This window comes from Sturnus vulgaris, chromosome Z, assembly GCF_052056855.1.
Source record: "Sturnus vulgaris isolate bStuVul1 chromosome Z, bStuVul1.hap1, whole genome shotgun sequence".
NCBI classification, from domain to species: domain Eukaryota; kingdom Metazoa; phylum Chordata; class Aves; order Passeriformes; family Sturnidae; genus Sturnus; species Sturnus vulgaris.
In genome coordinates, this window is record NC_142283.1 from 66,851,625 (window position 1) to 66,867,839 (window position 16,215).

Sequence of the window (16,215 nt, forward strand, 5' to 3'; positions counted from 1 at the left end):
TCTCATCAACAGCTGTCAAACCCAAACTTGAAATGGCAAATAATGACTTTTATCTAACAAAAAACAACTTCAAGATACTTTGATCCAGCAACCAACCCGACAATAAGAATTTTATTCTACTTAACATGGTCCAGAAACTACAGAGTGTAATATTTGCCTAAAAACAGTGGTTTGTCCTTTTCTAGACTTACTTTTTCAGCTGATGTCCCAGCCCAAATCTTTCCTTAGTAGAGATCTGAAATACATCCACAGTTGGCACTAGGGAAAAAGGATATTTTGTTGATACATGAACTGACAGCAGTAACAACAAACTCGTGACCACGTCAGTCTTATTTAAGGACCCTCTTGTACATGGAGCATGACTGCAGACAATTAAATTGAAGCAATGGCAAGAGTGGACATGTCATCTAAGCATATTAAGAAAGGAATGGTCCTTTTTGGAATATCAGCCAATATAATTTACGATTTTACAAGTGGAATTCTCCCAAATGTATCTCTTCCCACCCATTTTATTTTTAAAATGTATCCTTTTTTATATATACACTATGCAAGTAGCAAGCAGCATCAGATTAAACATATTCATCTCACCTGATATTTTAAACATTCTTCCCAAGTAAGTAGTCTATACAGAGTAGAGTTCCTGTGGCTCTGAAGAAAAGCCCAGACTGAAACTGAATTCACTAGTACTTGGATTTTGTTTCCGAGGGTGCTTTAATACAAGATCCAAAACCACCTAAGTGCCAGATATGTGAATTCTAGTGGCCAAGGATTACCCTGAAATTTTCTCAAGGCATGTCCTAACATTGGTATATCCATATTCATGTCAGAAATCAAAAATGTACAGGGTAAAGGATGGAAATTAGCTAGTGGCATTACTAAAATCCTTCAATAACATTTGCTAGATAGAAGTGGCAGATGGAATCCAGCACTTGTTGAGAGAGCCACAGGCCTTCAAGGCAGGACAGCAGCCAAAGCACATTCCAAGCACAGACAGACTGCATACTTTGTATTGCATAAGGTGATAATGGCTAAAGTAAAACCAAAAGGAAATTAAAACAAAAAACTGGGGTTTGTTCAAATTTTATTAGAAGCGGTACATCAGTATTTTGATGTTATTCTGACCACTCAGAAAGATAGATTTTATTCGGAATATCAAAGTTTGTACTTTAATTTTGCTTTTATAGATTAAATTTGATAATAAAATACAATCTATCTAACTTGGCCATGCAATTTAACTTAGTTCAAAGGTCAGTAGTCACCTCTTCTCTAACGTTATTATTCAAATAACATCAATAAACTCATCTTTTAAATGCAAACTAATGATTTTTTTTCAAAAGGGATTAATGATTTCATTAAGTATAGCAATATCCTTGGATTGTCAAATTTCAAACACACTGCAGGGAGCTGGTGGGATGGGGAATACCTTAAATTATCATACCTACAATCAGCAATCTTAAAATCTGACATCTAGACCAAAATTTTTGTCTACACTCTACATTCAGAGGAGACATGCCAATATCTCTACTAGCTGATTCATCCTCTCTAAGACAGGTTTCTAAGGCACGAGAGACAAACTGCCCACACAGACAATACTGAAACAAGCTATTAACTAGAAGAACTATCTAAAATCAGCATATTACACAGCTCCATGGTGGTAGTCATATCCCCCACTGTGCTTTGGAATGTACTGTGCTCCTGTTTCTCACTCTATAGAATGCAGTATAGGAGAAAAAGACACAGCATAAAATTCTAGCCCTGTATTCTTATGAAAACAGAAGAGGAATTCACAGAATTAACACAAAAGATGGTGGATCTCACTGAGCTTTGCTAGTAAGTAAAGAGACATGGCTGCAGCAGCAGCTGAGCTCATAAAACCAGTGTCAGCAAAGCTCTTGTCTGTGGCCCTGCTCCTGCCTTTCTCAGAGCTGGGCACTCCCACAAGCAGTCAGCTGCAGCACTGGGAACTATATTTCCCACCTTAACCTTGCCAGCAATGCACAATATATATTCTTGTTACTTCTCATTTCTCACTGCACACTGCTCTACACGTTTCACCTTCTCTTATTTGCTGCACTTCTTTATTTTTTAAATTACATTTTGATAGAAATGTTCTGAATACTAACACTGCTTCCTGCTATTACAAATGCATACTTTAAGATTTGTATATTAACAAAAACGATTGAAGTCATAAACAACAGACAAAATGACCAAAGCCAAGGGGGAAAAAAAGATTGGTATAATGCAATGCTTATTTGAATGAACAGAATATAGCTTATAGTTAGAGTCATCAGAACACATATCCTATAGAAATAGCTCATTGGGACAGATTTTGCTAAACAGGACTGAAAATATCTATTCATTTTCCAGAGGCAGAATTCTCCCACAGATAAAAGCCTGAACTGACAGCCTGTACTGCAAGTCTCCAAGGCTGGGCAAGTTATTATCCAAACTGAGTCTGACTTGCACTGTAAAATATATCTGAAGTTGACTCTCGCATACGAATGCATACAGATCGTCAAAATCAGTTGATTCTTCATGAGCTGGACTATTTTTCTCTCATGAGGAACCTTTACTCACTTAAAAATTATTTCAAATCTAGAGATCTCCAGAATTCACATACTCATATAGAAACCAGAAGCTGAAAGGGCAATTACCATGGCCTGACTCTTCAAAGCTGCATTAAGAAGGGCATGTTAATGTGCTGCACAGGTCTGTGTATGCCTCCATTATCAGTTATATCTCATCTAGGCAGATGATCTTTGATTTCAAAATGAGGAAATCACATATTAGAAACTCCCCATCTTTGCTCCTTAACCCTGGTTCCCAGGGGAAGCAGTCGCATCTCACAGGCTATCAGGAAAACAAGTTCCCAAAATCAGCCTATGGAAGTTTAAATTAGATGCCTGTGTCACTAGGAAGGGCCTAGCCATGCAAACACATGTAAGCCTAATTCCAAGTCAACAGGACTCCTCTCAGCAGTAGAACTGAGCACCTGCAGGGTCCAAGATTTGGCAGTGAGTAAGTGTCTACCCCATGGCTCAGACTGGACACTACACAAGGCACAAGAAGAATGCACAACCGACCAACCTGGACCATTCAGGTACTGTGTAAGTGAACAGTGCAGTCGCACTATTATAGGCTCTGTGCGAATTACATCCCAAGCCACAGCAATCTCCTCCTAGATTAAGACAAAAAGAAAACAACAGATATAATTAGCCATCGTGAGGAACTACTACTTTTTATCAGTCCACGTTAGGTTGCTACAAACACCATCCATCCTTTTACTCAGTTGTTTAGTATCTACTCCAGCTTTACACTTTAGACTTAGGACAAATTATGGCATGTCAACATCCCCTGAAGAGCAGTGTCAGACTGCTTCCAGTTCTGGAGTGAGCTTCTTTAAACCAAGCAGAGGTTTATACACAACACTGCATGTACAGTATAGGCAGAGACATTCCCCTCTGCCAACAGGTACTGCTTCAAAGCTGAGAAGAAAAGGAGCAAAAAAGACAGAATAGAAATTAGCCCCATAAGTAAGGGCTAAGGAAACTTTTGCTCTTTAAAATTGCTCTAAATAATTCAAGTTATGATCAGATTTTCTTAAAATTTTAGTAATGCTCAATAACTGTCTTATGTGTTGTGTGGACCTGAAAATAAGGCATATCTGTGCAGAAGCTAATGATGCCTTTAAAAGCTCTCATTTTTATTCTTTATGTAGAGGCCAGGATGTTGCTGCACAGAAGGGGTGAGGAAGTGTGAAGCTGAATGACACCACAACAGCTAGAGAAGCCATGCAGCCAGTCAACAAACAGCACCACTGTCCCTTTGCCAGTCAAACCTCTCTGTAAGTAATGTACAGGAGCACTCCTGACAAAGTCCTCTTCCCTTCACGACTTTCCTTCAGGAAGTGCTTTCACCTGACACATGTCTAGGTTAACATAAAAATAATGGTGTTTCATTTGTATTTACTAAATATTTATCACTCACAAAAAATGTCTGGAAGCAAATACACATGGCAAATAAAAGCCTAACAAAACATTTTAACAACATGGTCACAAAAGGAAAGAAAACCTTTCCACCATGTATCAATCAATAATGTGACATCCACTTGTGAAGATCAAGTCTCCAAAAGAGGAAAGTATCAGTGGTTGTCTAGAGTCTGATGTGTAGTGAAATTAAATGGATATTAATGTTCATTATGTAATTCAGTGATTAGATTACTTACATCAAGAAAGCTAACATCAATATGTAGATCAATATCTACATCATCAATGGCTCCATATTCCCTGAAAGGAAATAATTACATTACATTAGAGCTCTTTAAGATACTCCTCAATCCAGGAGTACTTACAAGATGGAAGATTTTATAAAGGATTATCTTATGTGTAAAATCAGAATAGCTATAAAATACACATTTACATAGATTGGATCAATATTCCCAGTGGGTGACCGTCTGCTGCACTTAAAAGCTTTCTTCAGAGAATCTTGCTTAAACAGGCTAAATCTTTTCCACTAATTCTCCCAAAATCTCTCCATTGCTGCTATGTATTTCTGTCTCACATATTGCACAGATGAACAAAGAAAAATTAATAGTCACATGCTGTTTGCTTTACGACACAAGAACACCCTTTGGTAATTTTCAGAAGTATTTCATATTAACAGCTAGTAACCTAAGGCATCAGATAAACCTCTGAAGACAAATACAAGATAGGCCAGAGGATGGCATGTTATACCTGGGGGATTGCTTCATACATTCAAGCATCTGTTTGTCAAAAATAAAGACTGCCCCGTAATGTGCTCAAGGCAATAGCTATCTTTTTTATCAGTTGTGTGTAGTATTGCAAGGTTCAGATTTAATATGTATTTCATTGCCATCTGAAATCTTAGATTTAAACTGTGATTTTTCTGCCTCTTATTTTCTGACTCACTCAGATTGCCCTCCCCCAATGTATTTGAAGACTTCTGAAAAATAGAGCTAGAATATACTTATTCACACACCTAAACAAAAAACTTTTTCCATTTCACTTATGTTACTTAAGTGGACAATGCTGTAAAGGTACTATCTCTCAAATTTTCACAGATTAGCTTCCAGTCACTTGGGTGTTTTTAACTTTAAAACTGCATTTCTATGTCTGTTCTCACTTCCATGCTTTTGTATTAAATTTGACTAAGTGCAGAGCAGTAGTTGTGCACAAAACAGTCGATAGGCAGTTTTGAAATACTAAAATGCAACTGTTTCCTACCAAAGTGATCTCTCAGCTGTGGTAGACCTGAGTTTGCACTGGAAATTGATTGAGCTCTTGTGGAGTTTAGTGAAGGGAGCCCTTTCCACCAAAACTCAGCAACTCAGTGGTTCTTTCTGGTCAGGCAAAACCCAAGTTCTCTCTCTAGATCAGGGCTGTCCACACACGGCACACACGGGGCAGGTGAACAGGACAGGGCCATATTACAGGAGATGTCCCAGGCACTTTCAGCACTGCTCCAGTGTCACCTCACCCTGAGCTGTACAGGCACTCGCTGACCTACAGCTCACTGAAAACTGGCTTTGAAACAGGGAAGCTCCCCACCCACTGAATGGCTTAGACACTGCCCTACACAACAGTGGCATCAGGTTTTTTTGTTCACTTTGCATAAGATCCAAAATTGTTATGCTATCTGAAGCAATTTTTATGAATGCGGACTGGTGTTACTCACGTAATTGGTTCAAAAGGCTGTAAACAAGAATAATTCAATAAACTAAACAGAGAAATGGTTAAATTAATTGATTAGAAATATTAGTGAAGAATGAATAAGATAAAAATTAGTTTTAACTGTGACATTTCCATACTCACTGAAATCCATTTGCCCCCACCCCACTACTATCCTAGAAGATGGATTTTAGACACATAATGCTAACTCTAGTTTTAATTTCCCAAACTGACATGAGGAGGAAATAACGTTTTATTCCAACACCATCATGTGAACTGCTGTCTACAATGGCTTCATCAACACATCTTAATTTTGATGCTCCTAGAGGTCCTCTGGCCACAAATGAAAAAGCAATGTAAAGAGATATAGAAGAGTTTGTATCAGCTGGATGGATCACTTTCTTAGGGCTTCTGTGGCCAGATTTCTAAGGGCAGTGGTGAAAAGCATGCAGGTACAGAAACTTCACTTTTATATGTAAAACTGACTCTGTGACAGCAAGAGATCACTGAAAGGAGGGTCAGCTGTCTGGGAAATACTCCTCCCAATGGATATCCTTGTCAGACTTCTCTCAGAGAAGCGGAGCTGCACAAGAAGGATGAAAATGAATGCTTAAAGTAGTGAGGTATATTTCCCAGAATTTGGTAATATTTTCAACTGTAATAGAGTGGACAAAGCACTGAAGTTTTACACACGCCAAAAGCAGCTACAGGTGCCAGTTTCTACTACAGTGAGCTCAAGGGGATCATAGTGTTTCCAGTGAAACATCTGATTCAATAAACTACATGCATTTAGGTTTTCAAAAGGTTACAAATAATGTTTCCATATTAGGAGCTTAAAGGAATTTCATAGTTAACAGTTTAGCAAATAAACGTTTATTCATTTCCTAAACCTATATACAGCTATTCAGATTTCAATTCTGCAAGTTCTTTAAGTGCAATAAATTTCCATTTAATTTGAAAATGCATGGTACACCATAGCTGTAGGTATGCTCTCTATTCTTCATACATGGTTTGTATGACAACTTTGATATTTTCCTTGCAATACATCTGGCAGGTCTGTTACATCTCATCTACTTGTTACTTTTATGGATTTATTAAGATTACGTTGATGGAAAATTAAGTTATGAAATACTTGAGGCATACTAAAACACATATCCTACACTGACATCCACTATGGCAGGATCATGCACGTTCATATATGCCCAACAGAATTTGTGTGCAACTACTCTAAACAACTCACATCTGACCAAGGTTCCACTACTTCCCTGTGTAGGATATTTTAGATTCCCACAATTTGAAAACTTTCCTAATCTCTGATCAAACCCCAGGTTCTTACTGTCTCTCTCATGATGACAATACAGAGTATTTGATCACTCATTCTACCTACAAACAGCTTTCTTGTAGAAGAAAAACTGTTATTATGTCTTCTTCCTCTCCTTTTCTCCTAGACTAGATAAATCCAATTCCTTCAGTTTTTCCCTGGGGAAAGTATTTATTAAATCTCTTATCATTCCTCTTGTTCACCTCCTGGGCAAAATACAGAATATGACAGAAAAGGAGTTTAACAAGAGTTTAGAGAAATGTTGAATAGTAATTTACAACAAAACACAACTGCCTGACTAGAACTTCAAAAGACAATGATGTCTTAGAACAGGGCTGTTCCCACACAGCTACTTGTAACCATGCTGAACCACAAAAGAACCCCCAGAAACCCAGCACTGGTTTGCAATGCTCCCTCCTTTTGTCACACAAAATGCAGAAATCACCAGAGAAGACTTGTGCTTTGGCAGTCAGGGAAGGTCCCTATAGAATTCAAAAAACATTAAAAAAACATTAAAGGTTACACGATTCAGAAAGGCCAATGCCATACCTGAGAGATACTGCATTAGGTCCATAGATCTCTCTCACTGCTGTTAAATCAGCCTCCAGCTGTGGGTGCTTGTGAAGTTCTCCATCATAGCTAACCTGTCGGAGGAAAAAAGATATCTTGGGAGTTCTTTATTTCATTTCTGGCACCTGATTTAGACTCTTGAAAGTTCTCTCTGTAAAACATGTTGCATTAAGATTCCTTAATGTCACATTCAGAAGGGACAAGTTGAAGCCCTGAGGCCACCTCATCTGCTAAAGCAGTAAAATTTTCAAAGCAGGTACCTCTGCCTTGAAGTGTTTTGAGGGTTCTCTTCCTGTTTGTGGGAAGAGAAGCTGCCAAGGACTCATCCATCTGTCCTATTTTGTCCCAGGGTTTCTTCTGGGACACTTGTGTATTTTAAAAATGTTAAGTAGGGTAAGAACCAGATGTCCCCAGGCATGTCATCCTAGTCCCACCACTACAGCACAAAGTTTTGCTTGCTCTTGTTTGTTGTCACACTATCATATATACTAGAATGTATATACAGAATGGCTGGGCACAAAAGAAGCATGAAACTACTCTCTATACCCAGCACCTCAGCATCTAAATTACATTTTCAGCTTAGTCACTGGCTGCATTCTGCCCACTAGTGCAATAATATGAGACGAAAAAAATAAATTAGAAGAACACTTTCCCATGTTAAATATTACATTAGAGAAGGCATAAAGAAATATACGTCTAGACACCAATCCCTTGTTTTTTTTTCAAACTCTACAAGAAAAATGGAAAAAAGTTATGCTTGTGCTTTCACTGAAAAGCAAAACTTGTGAGATGGTTTGGTTGGACTGTATAAAGTAAAAATAATTAATATCCTCCTATCTTCTAAAAGGTCCAAAATCCTCTTTTGGCATGTAACAATCTATTCATCATCAATTATTACCTTCTTTTCAAACAAAATGATCCTGCTTGTGTGAACCCAAATCTATGTCTTTACAACAATTAGAATGACAGTAATTCCACAGAAGTCAATGAACTCCCTAGATTTGAACAGATTCAGAGATGAGCATAGGATTTGGTCTGTATCTTTGACAAATTCAGAGAGCAAAGCAGAAGAATGTAATTTATCCCTTTAGACCCACACATATATATAACCTTATAGAGGAATCCTGCAGAGAATTATTGTTACTGCAGAACCACATCCAACTGCAGGACTGTTTCTTCCATTTGTACACCCAATCTGTAGGAAGCCAGTGCTATGACACTTTCACCTCTGATACTTAGAGATGTGCTTTTCAATCTACTTAATGTCAGTAGTATTAAAAAAAAATGAGATTATCAACTTTTTACATTTTAAAATAAGCAGAGAGTAGTTTTATCAGACTTAGACCTAGAATTCTTTAAGTATAAGGCACAGAATTCATCATCATGGCACGGACATGTATTTTTCAGAGATACCAATGATATTAATGACCAAAAGGTTATAAAAAAGTATCCCTCCTTTCTTTGGGCAGGCATGTCAAAACAATTTTCCAAGTAGAAGAGCATGGGAAGAAAATCGTTATTGCAATTTTTTTTCACTTTAGGTAGGGGAAAACCAATCCTTTTTACATGCTCATTACTCAAAGAAGAATTCTTTAAAGATGCGTAAATAATTGCTGTCCTGCTTCCAAAGAAAGCACAGCAATCATTTCATAAATCGTAGTTGTGGTGCACTTGCCACCTTTGTTGGTCCTACACCAGATTTTTAAATCAGTCTTATGTTTTAATAATAGTAAAATACAAAAGAAACATTATGCAGAACATTACACTGCTCAACATAATGTTTTTTCTAATCTATTTTTTCATGATAAGAGGCTGTGAATTCAAAAAGGAAATAAAACAGTGCTCTGGCAAATTCTAAGACCACAGTATGGTACTTCCCACCCCTGAATTAGTGCCACAGACATATTGATGTACACAGAGGAGGCTGTCAGAGTTTTGTATTTCTGCATTTTCAAGTATGTCTTGTAGCCGAAGCACAAGAGACACGCAGAGAGGGAGCCAAAGGCAATGGTATTTCCATTTTCATCTCCTGTTCTTATTTGCAAATGTAGAAGATAGAGATTCAAAGAAGGAACTTACAGAGCTGCAGAAAAAGTGAATATAAAAGTTTAAAAATCTGGTAACTTTGCTGTGACTAAAAGGTCTATGTTTAGAAAGTCTCTGTTTTTAATCTGAGACCTTATTCAGATTATTTGACAAAAGGTTGCTTTTTAAAAGGAGATTAAGTGATTTACAAACCTAAATCCCATTGAAAATCAATAGGTCTTAGACTATTGAACCACTTAGCTACTTTAAAGTATTTATCCATTAAATCCTTAGGGAGGATTACAAGTAGGTGCCTAGGAAGTGGATACAAACATTTAATTTACAAGCAAAAGGTTGCATCTTCTTTACACTGCCCATCAAATGGCATTTCCATTTTCCTTGGGCCTTGTTTCATCAGCAGCAGCAGCAGCAGCTGTAGCCACTCAGAAATGCTAAGAATTATCCCTGACCTCCATCCTTCCCAGCTGTACTGCACACAGTTACACTGGGATCTCTTCCCTCTATTTGTTAAAGTCAGTATTTCTGTCCCCTCTCTCTGTGGGCACGGCAGACACTTGTCTCAAATGAAGGAGCCTGCCCTTGTTTTACTTGTTCAGTAAAATCTACCTCATAGAGAAGACAATGCCATAGAATCTAGTTTCCATTTTAATATAAGGCACTTAAATTCTAGCCAGTCTCGTCTATTACACAGGTCTTTCACACCTTGCAAAATGATGCACTGCTATCTGTGCCTGAATCTTACAGACAGTGTTAACAATTATTAATTCATTCGGGCACTGCCAGGCATCCTTTACCAAATGTATCAGCCCTGGTTCAAGAAATAAGCACTCCCAGCTGTTTTCTGCCTTTTTCTTCACCTTGAGGTTATTGCCCTTTCTTCAGAGTTGAAAAATGAAGCGAGTACATGCGACTCATCACTACAGGACAAGATCAGGAGCTTTTTCCTCTCAGGCAGATTAAAATAAAACATTGCTCTTTGCAGTGAGTTATGTGTATGGTCCTCCCCAGCACTCCCCAGCATGGGGCTGTAGGAGTCAGCAGCTGAAGGGAGGCAATTCCTGCAGTCATTTCTAAACCGAACATGAGTCAATTCCCCGTGTTAGCTATTTCAGACAATGAAAATACATTATTCCACTTCCACTTTCAATATAACATTCAATACCGTTTCAGGGGCATGGGGCTGTTTGTTTGTGGGTTTTTTGTTGGTTTTGTTGTTTCCTGCTTTGAAGCACCTCCACGTGAGCTGTGTGTGCTGGCCCCACCGCACTGTTGGCTCCGCAGGAGAAGATGCTCGGTGATGTCCTGCTCATCAGCATCCCACGCTCCCTGCACAGACCCACCCTGCTGGCACTGCTGGCGTGCTCCTGCAGCCTTGGCTCTGCACCCAGGCCACGGATGGCTTCAGCCTCAGGGCTCAGGCAAGGGACAGCCTTCATAAACAGCCACCGTAACTCGCTAAAATGTGCGTCGAAACAAACAGCTCTAATAACATAAGCGAGGAATGATTCCTTGGGGCAACATTGAGGCTAAAACATAAGAGAAATCTGAATAAAGAGACCAGCAGTGTGAAGCACACTGCGAAAGAAAAAGGCATGAGAAGATTTTTATTTCCCAATGCACAAGAGAATGTAAGAATTAATTCTGCTGAGGGACCAAAAAGGAAAGACACAGAGCAGTACAATCATCTCAAAGATGCAGCATTTTTCAAGGTGAATTTTACTCTAGAGCTCAGAAAAAGAATGGACTATTGCCTAGACCAAAATGGTTTTGTAATAACGATTTTCACCATAAAAATGCAGTTCTCTTTACTTTAAAAAACTGTAATTCTCCAGAAGGAAATAGATTTGGACCCAGCCTGACTTCCCATTTGTATTAATAATGGGGTAAGCTTTACAGAGTCAGTTATCCGTTTCCTGGAAGTAAGCAACTATCTTCTATTTTCAAGCTTTCTAAAGTGTATTTGTTCTTCCATTCTTAAAGCTTTGCAAAAATAAGCAAAGTAATGTTATTTTGAATATGTTATAAATATAACTCGGAACACATTCAATATTTATGCCATAAAATATTATGTACATATATACACATGCCATTCTACTCAACACTGAAAAAATATAAGAAATTAAATATTATATATTATCATAAATGTATAATGGAATGAATATAAAAACTTTCAAATATTGCTTTCTTGGAACTTGTGCAAAAAATTTCCTGCATTACCTGTCCTCCATAATAAAATTCCTCAGAGTCATTATCTCCTTCAGAGTCTTCTTCAACTGTGCTGCTGTGCCGTGACTCCTAAATGGAAAAGGAAAGTTAACAATGATAAAACTAGTATGTTGACCTTGCATGTATATCTCTAAATATAACTATAGGGATTATGCTTTTACAAATAAGCTCCTAGCTTATTTAAGAGATCTTTTAGAATAATTTTTCCAGAAGGCCAATTTTAAGAATGATGAAATTATCACATGAAAAAAGCACCTAATACAGGGTACATAAAAACACCTGGAATATATGTTGGAGAAATAATATTTGTACAGTTACAAACACAGCAAGGTATTTTTTAAAACTGGGTAATTCAGCAGACTTTGTGGAGATACTTCACTCTGTGCTCTTGCTAAACAAAGCATAACTTTCCCATCAAGACTAACTCTGGAGAAAGATCTTTCAGTGTGTCAGAAACCTACTATAATTTTATTTTACTTAATTTTCAAAATTAAACCCTAATTGTTTCAGGAAATAATCCAAATCCAAGCATGGAATATCTAATGTTTTGTTCTGTGAAAACCTGACACCCTCCTGCTTAATTATTATTTTTAACAGAAGTTCCATCCTGGTGCCAGGAAAGTTCCAAACTTAATTTTCTGAGTAGCTATGCTCTGAGAAGTGAAAAGTAAGGATCAGAAAGTCCTATGCTTACCTAAGTAAAACCTGCTCCAAATAGGCTCCTTTGTAAATAATATCATCAAGTAAACTGAACTGATCCTGGTACTGACTGCAACTCAGCATGAGATGAAATGTTATATTCTGTTTCCCACCACTGGAACCTTTACCTATAATTCTATAATTGCGAGAGAGACTAATTCTTGTTTCCCACAATGCACATGTTATTTCTATGTCCTATGCTGACTAGTAGCCCCTAAAGAACACCTGGTAAAATCATAATTCTTCCCTGCTGGAGTCAGTAAATCAAGAGTCTCTCTGAATTCTTCAGAGAGAAATCAGAGTGCAAGGACTGAATTAAAACCTTTGGATGGATTAAAGTATATTAGGCAGCTCACACATAAAGTAGAGGTGCAAGTTTAAGTTTTAGAGTAAGTAAATAAGTAAGTAAGCAAGTTTAGGTAAGTAAGAATAAGTTTTAAGTGCTTTAGAGAGTGAAGGTCTTAGATACCAATGTAAAAGTCTAAGTTCCAGTGAAGGCTGAAAAACACAGTCCAGGATACTAGAGCTTCTGTAGAGGCTCCAGGAAGATAGTTTTTGACGAAATAAAGCTATCATAATAATATTGCTTACGTATTTTAGATAGAACAAGATAGACCATATGCATATTTTATATGTAACCTGGCATGCTAAAAATCTAAAATTCTAATAGGTTAAGAAGTAATAGTTCGAGTTTGTTGGGTAATTTGTATATAAGAAACCATGCACTGGGGGGAGATTTGCTTTTTGCTTTTTGCTTTTGTTCCTGCTCTCTCACTTTTCTTCTCTCCTCTCCACCATCATCATCGCCTGAAGAAGACAGGAGCTGCTGCAGCAACATCAGTCCTGCCGCCACCACAACCACAGTAGCTTCTACTTCTAATTAGGACTTTACTGCTATTTAGGACTCTACACCAAAAGCCTTTAGCATGGACTTTAACGCTTGTGACTCTGTGCCTTTTGAGACTGAGGTGCCTTTACAATAAACAGCTTTATAGCAACTATTACCTGCTCAGCTCTTTAAAGAAAATAACCACAACCCAACACTTCCCTTCAACATGAACATAATGTATTAACCCCTTTTTTCTTATTAGTGTCCTACACAGACATGTCATAATGGAATAGAAATAAGAAATATGAATCAAAAAAGTAGAAGTTACTGCTAAATTCCACAGCCGTAAATGTCACTATGTGTATACATTTATCACCAATTTCTATAGTCAGACATTGTAACTCCATTTTTCTACCTCTGCCTCTAAATTCCTGCTCTATTCACTGTATGTATGCATACAGTGTGAAAGCGTATTTATCCAATCTCATGGCAATTTCTGGCAAGGCATAAAAATAATTTCTGCTTCTACACCACTGAAAATAAATGAAATAACTTTAGTATTTTTTGTTTTACAATAAAATTACTTCAGAAGGAAGTCTGTTTCAAAATAGAAATCAATTGAACAAAAATTCCACACGGAACTCTCACATTAGAATAGAGATAAACCCGTCATATCCTAACCAAACCTTGAACTATCTACCCAACGGAAATCATCTCCATTAAGGGACTTTTTATAAAGAGTTTTTTTCAGTACTTTCGCATTTAAGTACCTGATTCAACTAGAAACCAAGTACAAGCTCCAACTCAGTCCCACAGAAGCTAACTATAAATCAGCCTTTTAAGGAAATGGGTAAATTCTTCCCACACTTGTTTTTATGTTCACAAAGCACTGAATACAATGATGAGGCAGTAGAAGCAGAGCATTTTCAACGCAGTTTTTCACATCAAATGACATTTCATTTACTAAAAATAAAAATACACACATAGGATCTGTGCATGCTTACCACCCCTCTCCAGGATAAGAAACTCAGCACCCACCCTGAGCAAAGGAAGCCTTTAGGTCAAGCACCTGAGCTCCTGACAATGCTCCATCTCTTGCTTGAGGCAGGAGCGTGTGTGGTGCCTTCTTTGAGGCCATGACCCTGTCAAGCCCAAGTGTAGATTTCACCTTAGTGCCACTTATTTCTTAATGTCTCAGCGAGACTGGTCAGAGAGCTGTCCCAGAGGCACAGGGCAAACACCACCGTGCCTGGAAAACCCTGATGCTCCAGACCCTGCCTTTAGCGAGGAGAGCCCTGCAGATGTCTGGAGTCTGCAGTGGGATTGCTGCAGGCTGTATGAAGAAGCAGTGAGTAGGAAGGAATTGAGATGAGGCCTCATGTGCCAGCATAGGTTAAAAGGTAAGAGAATCACTATGGACTTTTCCAGGAGATCAGCCGACAGGCTGACAGGCTCTGTAACACTGTTGAACAAAAAACGAAACACCAAAAACATATTTCCTAGGATAGGAGGAGAATCTCTATCCCAACTAAGTGAATCACTGGTTATAATCCATTTATGAAACTGAGAGAAATATGGTCACTTTTTAAAACATGTAAACATGCACAGATTGAATAAGCACACTTTGACAGGAAATCTAGGGTAAACATTAATATTCTATTATTTTCTTTTTCTTCCTAAAATAATTTCTGTTAAAATATGCATACAAGAAATACGTACCTCTCCATTCTCCCTCTGTAATTTCGACTTTATGGATAAGCAATAGTTGACATCACTGGTTTTTCTTAATTCTTAAAAAAAGAAAAAGGAAAACAAGGAACATATGTGTGGGGAAAAAAGTGAAATCGTTTTGCATATAGGGAACAAAAAGTTACAGATATGAAATGCATCAAAGAGTTTACAATGCAACAGTCTAAAATTAGGGAGCTGCTATTTCCCAGAAGACTCTTTTTAAGTGTGAATTGAAATTCAGCTGATCCATCTAGGACATTTGTTTTTCCCAATTCGTGATTTATAATTTAGTGTAATTCATTAATTTCATATAACTTATAAAAGAGTGAAAAATCAAATCTCTCAGGAAAATAAAATCTTCTACATAAAAGATAGGGGTTTTACTGCATTGTAAATTACAGGCTTAATTTCTTTTCAAAGTAAAGAAATATTTGCAAGTAAAATTTATCACGAACTTCTGATGATAATAGCAAGGTTTTGTTTGGGCTGCTGCAGTAATTTCGGTACCATTACTCTTGATTTACATCTATACAAATAAGATAGAGACTGAAGATCATACTGGTCCCCCAGTGGAACTGAAAATAATTCTATGTTATGCAAAAAAAATAGCCTAATGATTAATAATAATAATAATAATAATAATAATAATAATAATAATAATAATAAATTACAAGGTCAAGTGTACCTATCTGAAGAACTGCCAGAATTAAGAGTGCTCTGTGCAGTTTCTTCTGCAGCCGGAAATAGCCAGAGACTTTGCTAAAATCTAAAATGTCTCCATGGAGTGTGCACAAATCTTTATTAAATACAGTAGAAATGTGTCTGTATGTCTGACAAGCATACCCTTTCATGTATCAAGTACTTCTTGAAAATAAGGAAATAATTTATAATGAGAGGACACCAAAATCATTGGGAAAAAACAAATCATTTTTTCTATAGTCAAATATAGTGAAACAGCTGAACCATTTCCTGAAATAATTCACCAGAGGCAGCAGTAGTTATAGACTTTTTCATCAGTAATTGTAAAGATTTAGTGAAGTTTTAAGCAAATGATCATGAAAACTCATAATTGGGAAGTATTAAGCACCTCTAGCTGTATTCAAGGG

At 37.4% G+C, this 16,215-nt stretch overlaps 1 protein-coding gene across 2 annotated transcripts in view; it reads right to left on the minus strand.

The window, feature by feature from the left end:
- The window catches only part of PARP8 (poly(ADP-ribose) polymerase family member 8), a 123,313-nt gene that overhangs the window by 47,554 nt on the left and 59,544 nt on the right, over positions 1–16,215 (minus strand). For both annotated transcript variants that reach the window (XM_014884268.2, XM_088157162.1), the window contains 6 exons: positions 15,098–15,168; positions 11,842–11,919; positions 7,558–7,652; positions 4,226–4,286; positions 3,088–3,178; positions 192–258 (listed from right to left, as the gene is read on the minus strand). In XM_014884268.2, the coding sequence (XP_014739754.1) occupies positions 192–258; positions 3,088–3,178; positions 4,226–4,286; positions 7,558–7,652; positions 11,842–11,919; positions 15,098–15,168 (463 nt within the window). The remainder of the gene's footprint in view (positions 1–191; positions 259–3,087; positions 3,179–4,225; positions 4,287–7,557; positions 7,653–11,841; positions 11,920–15,097; positions 15,169–16,215) is intronic.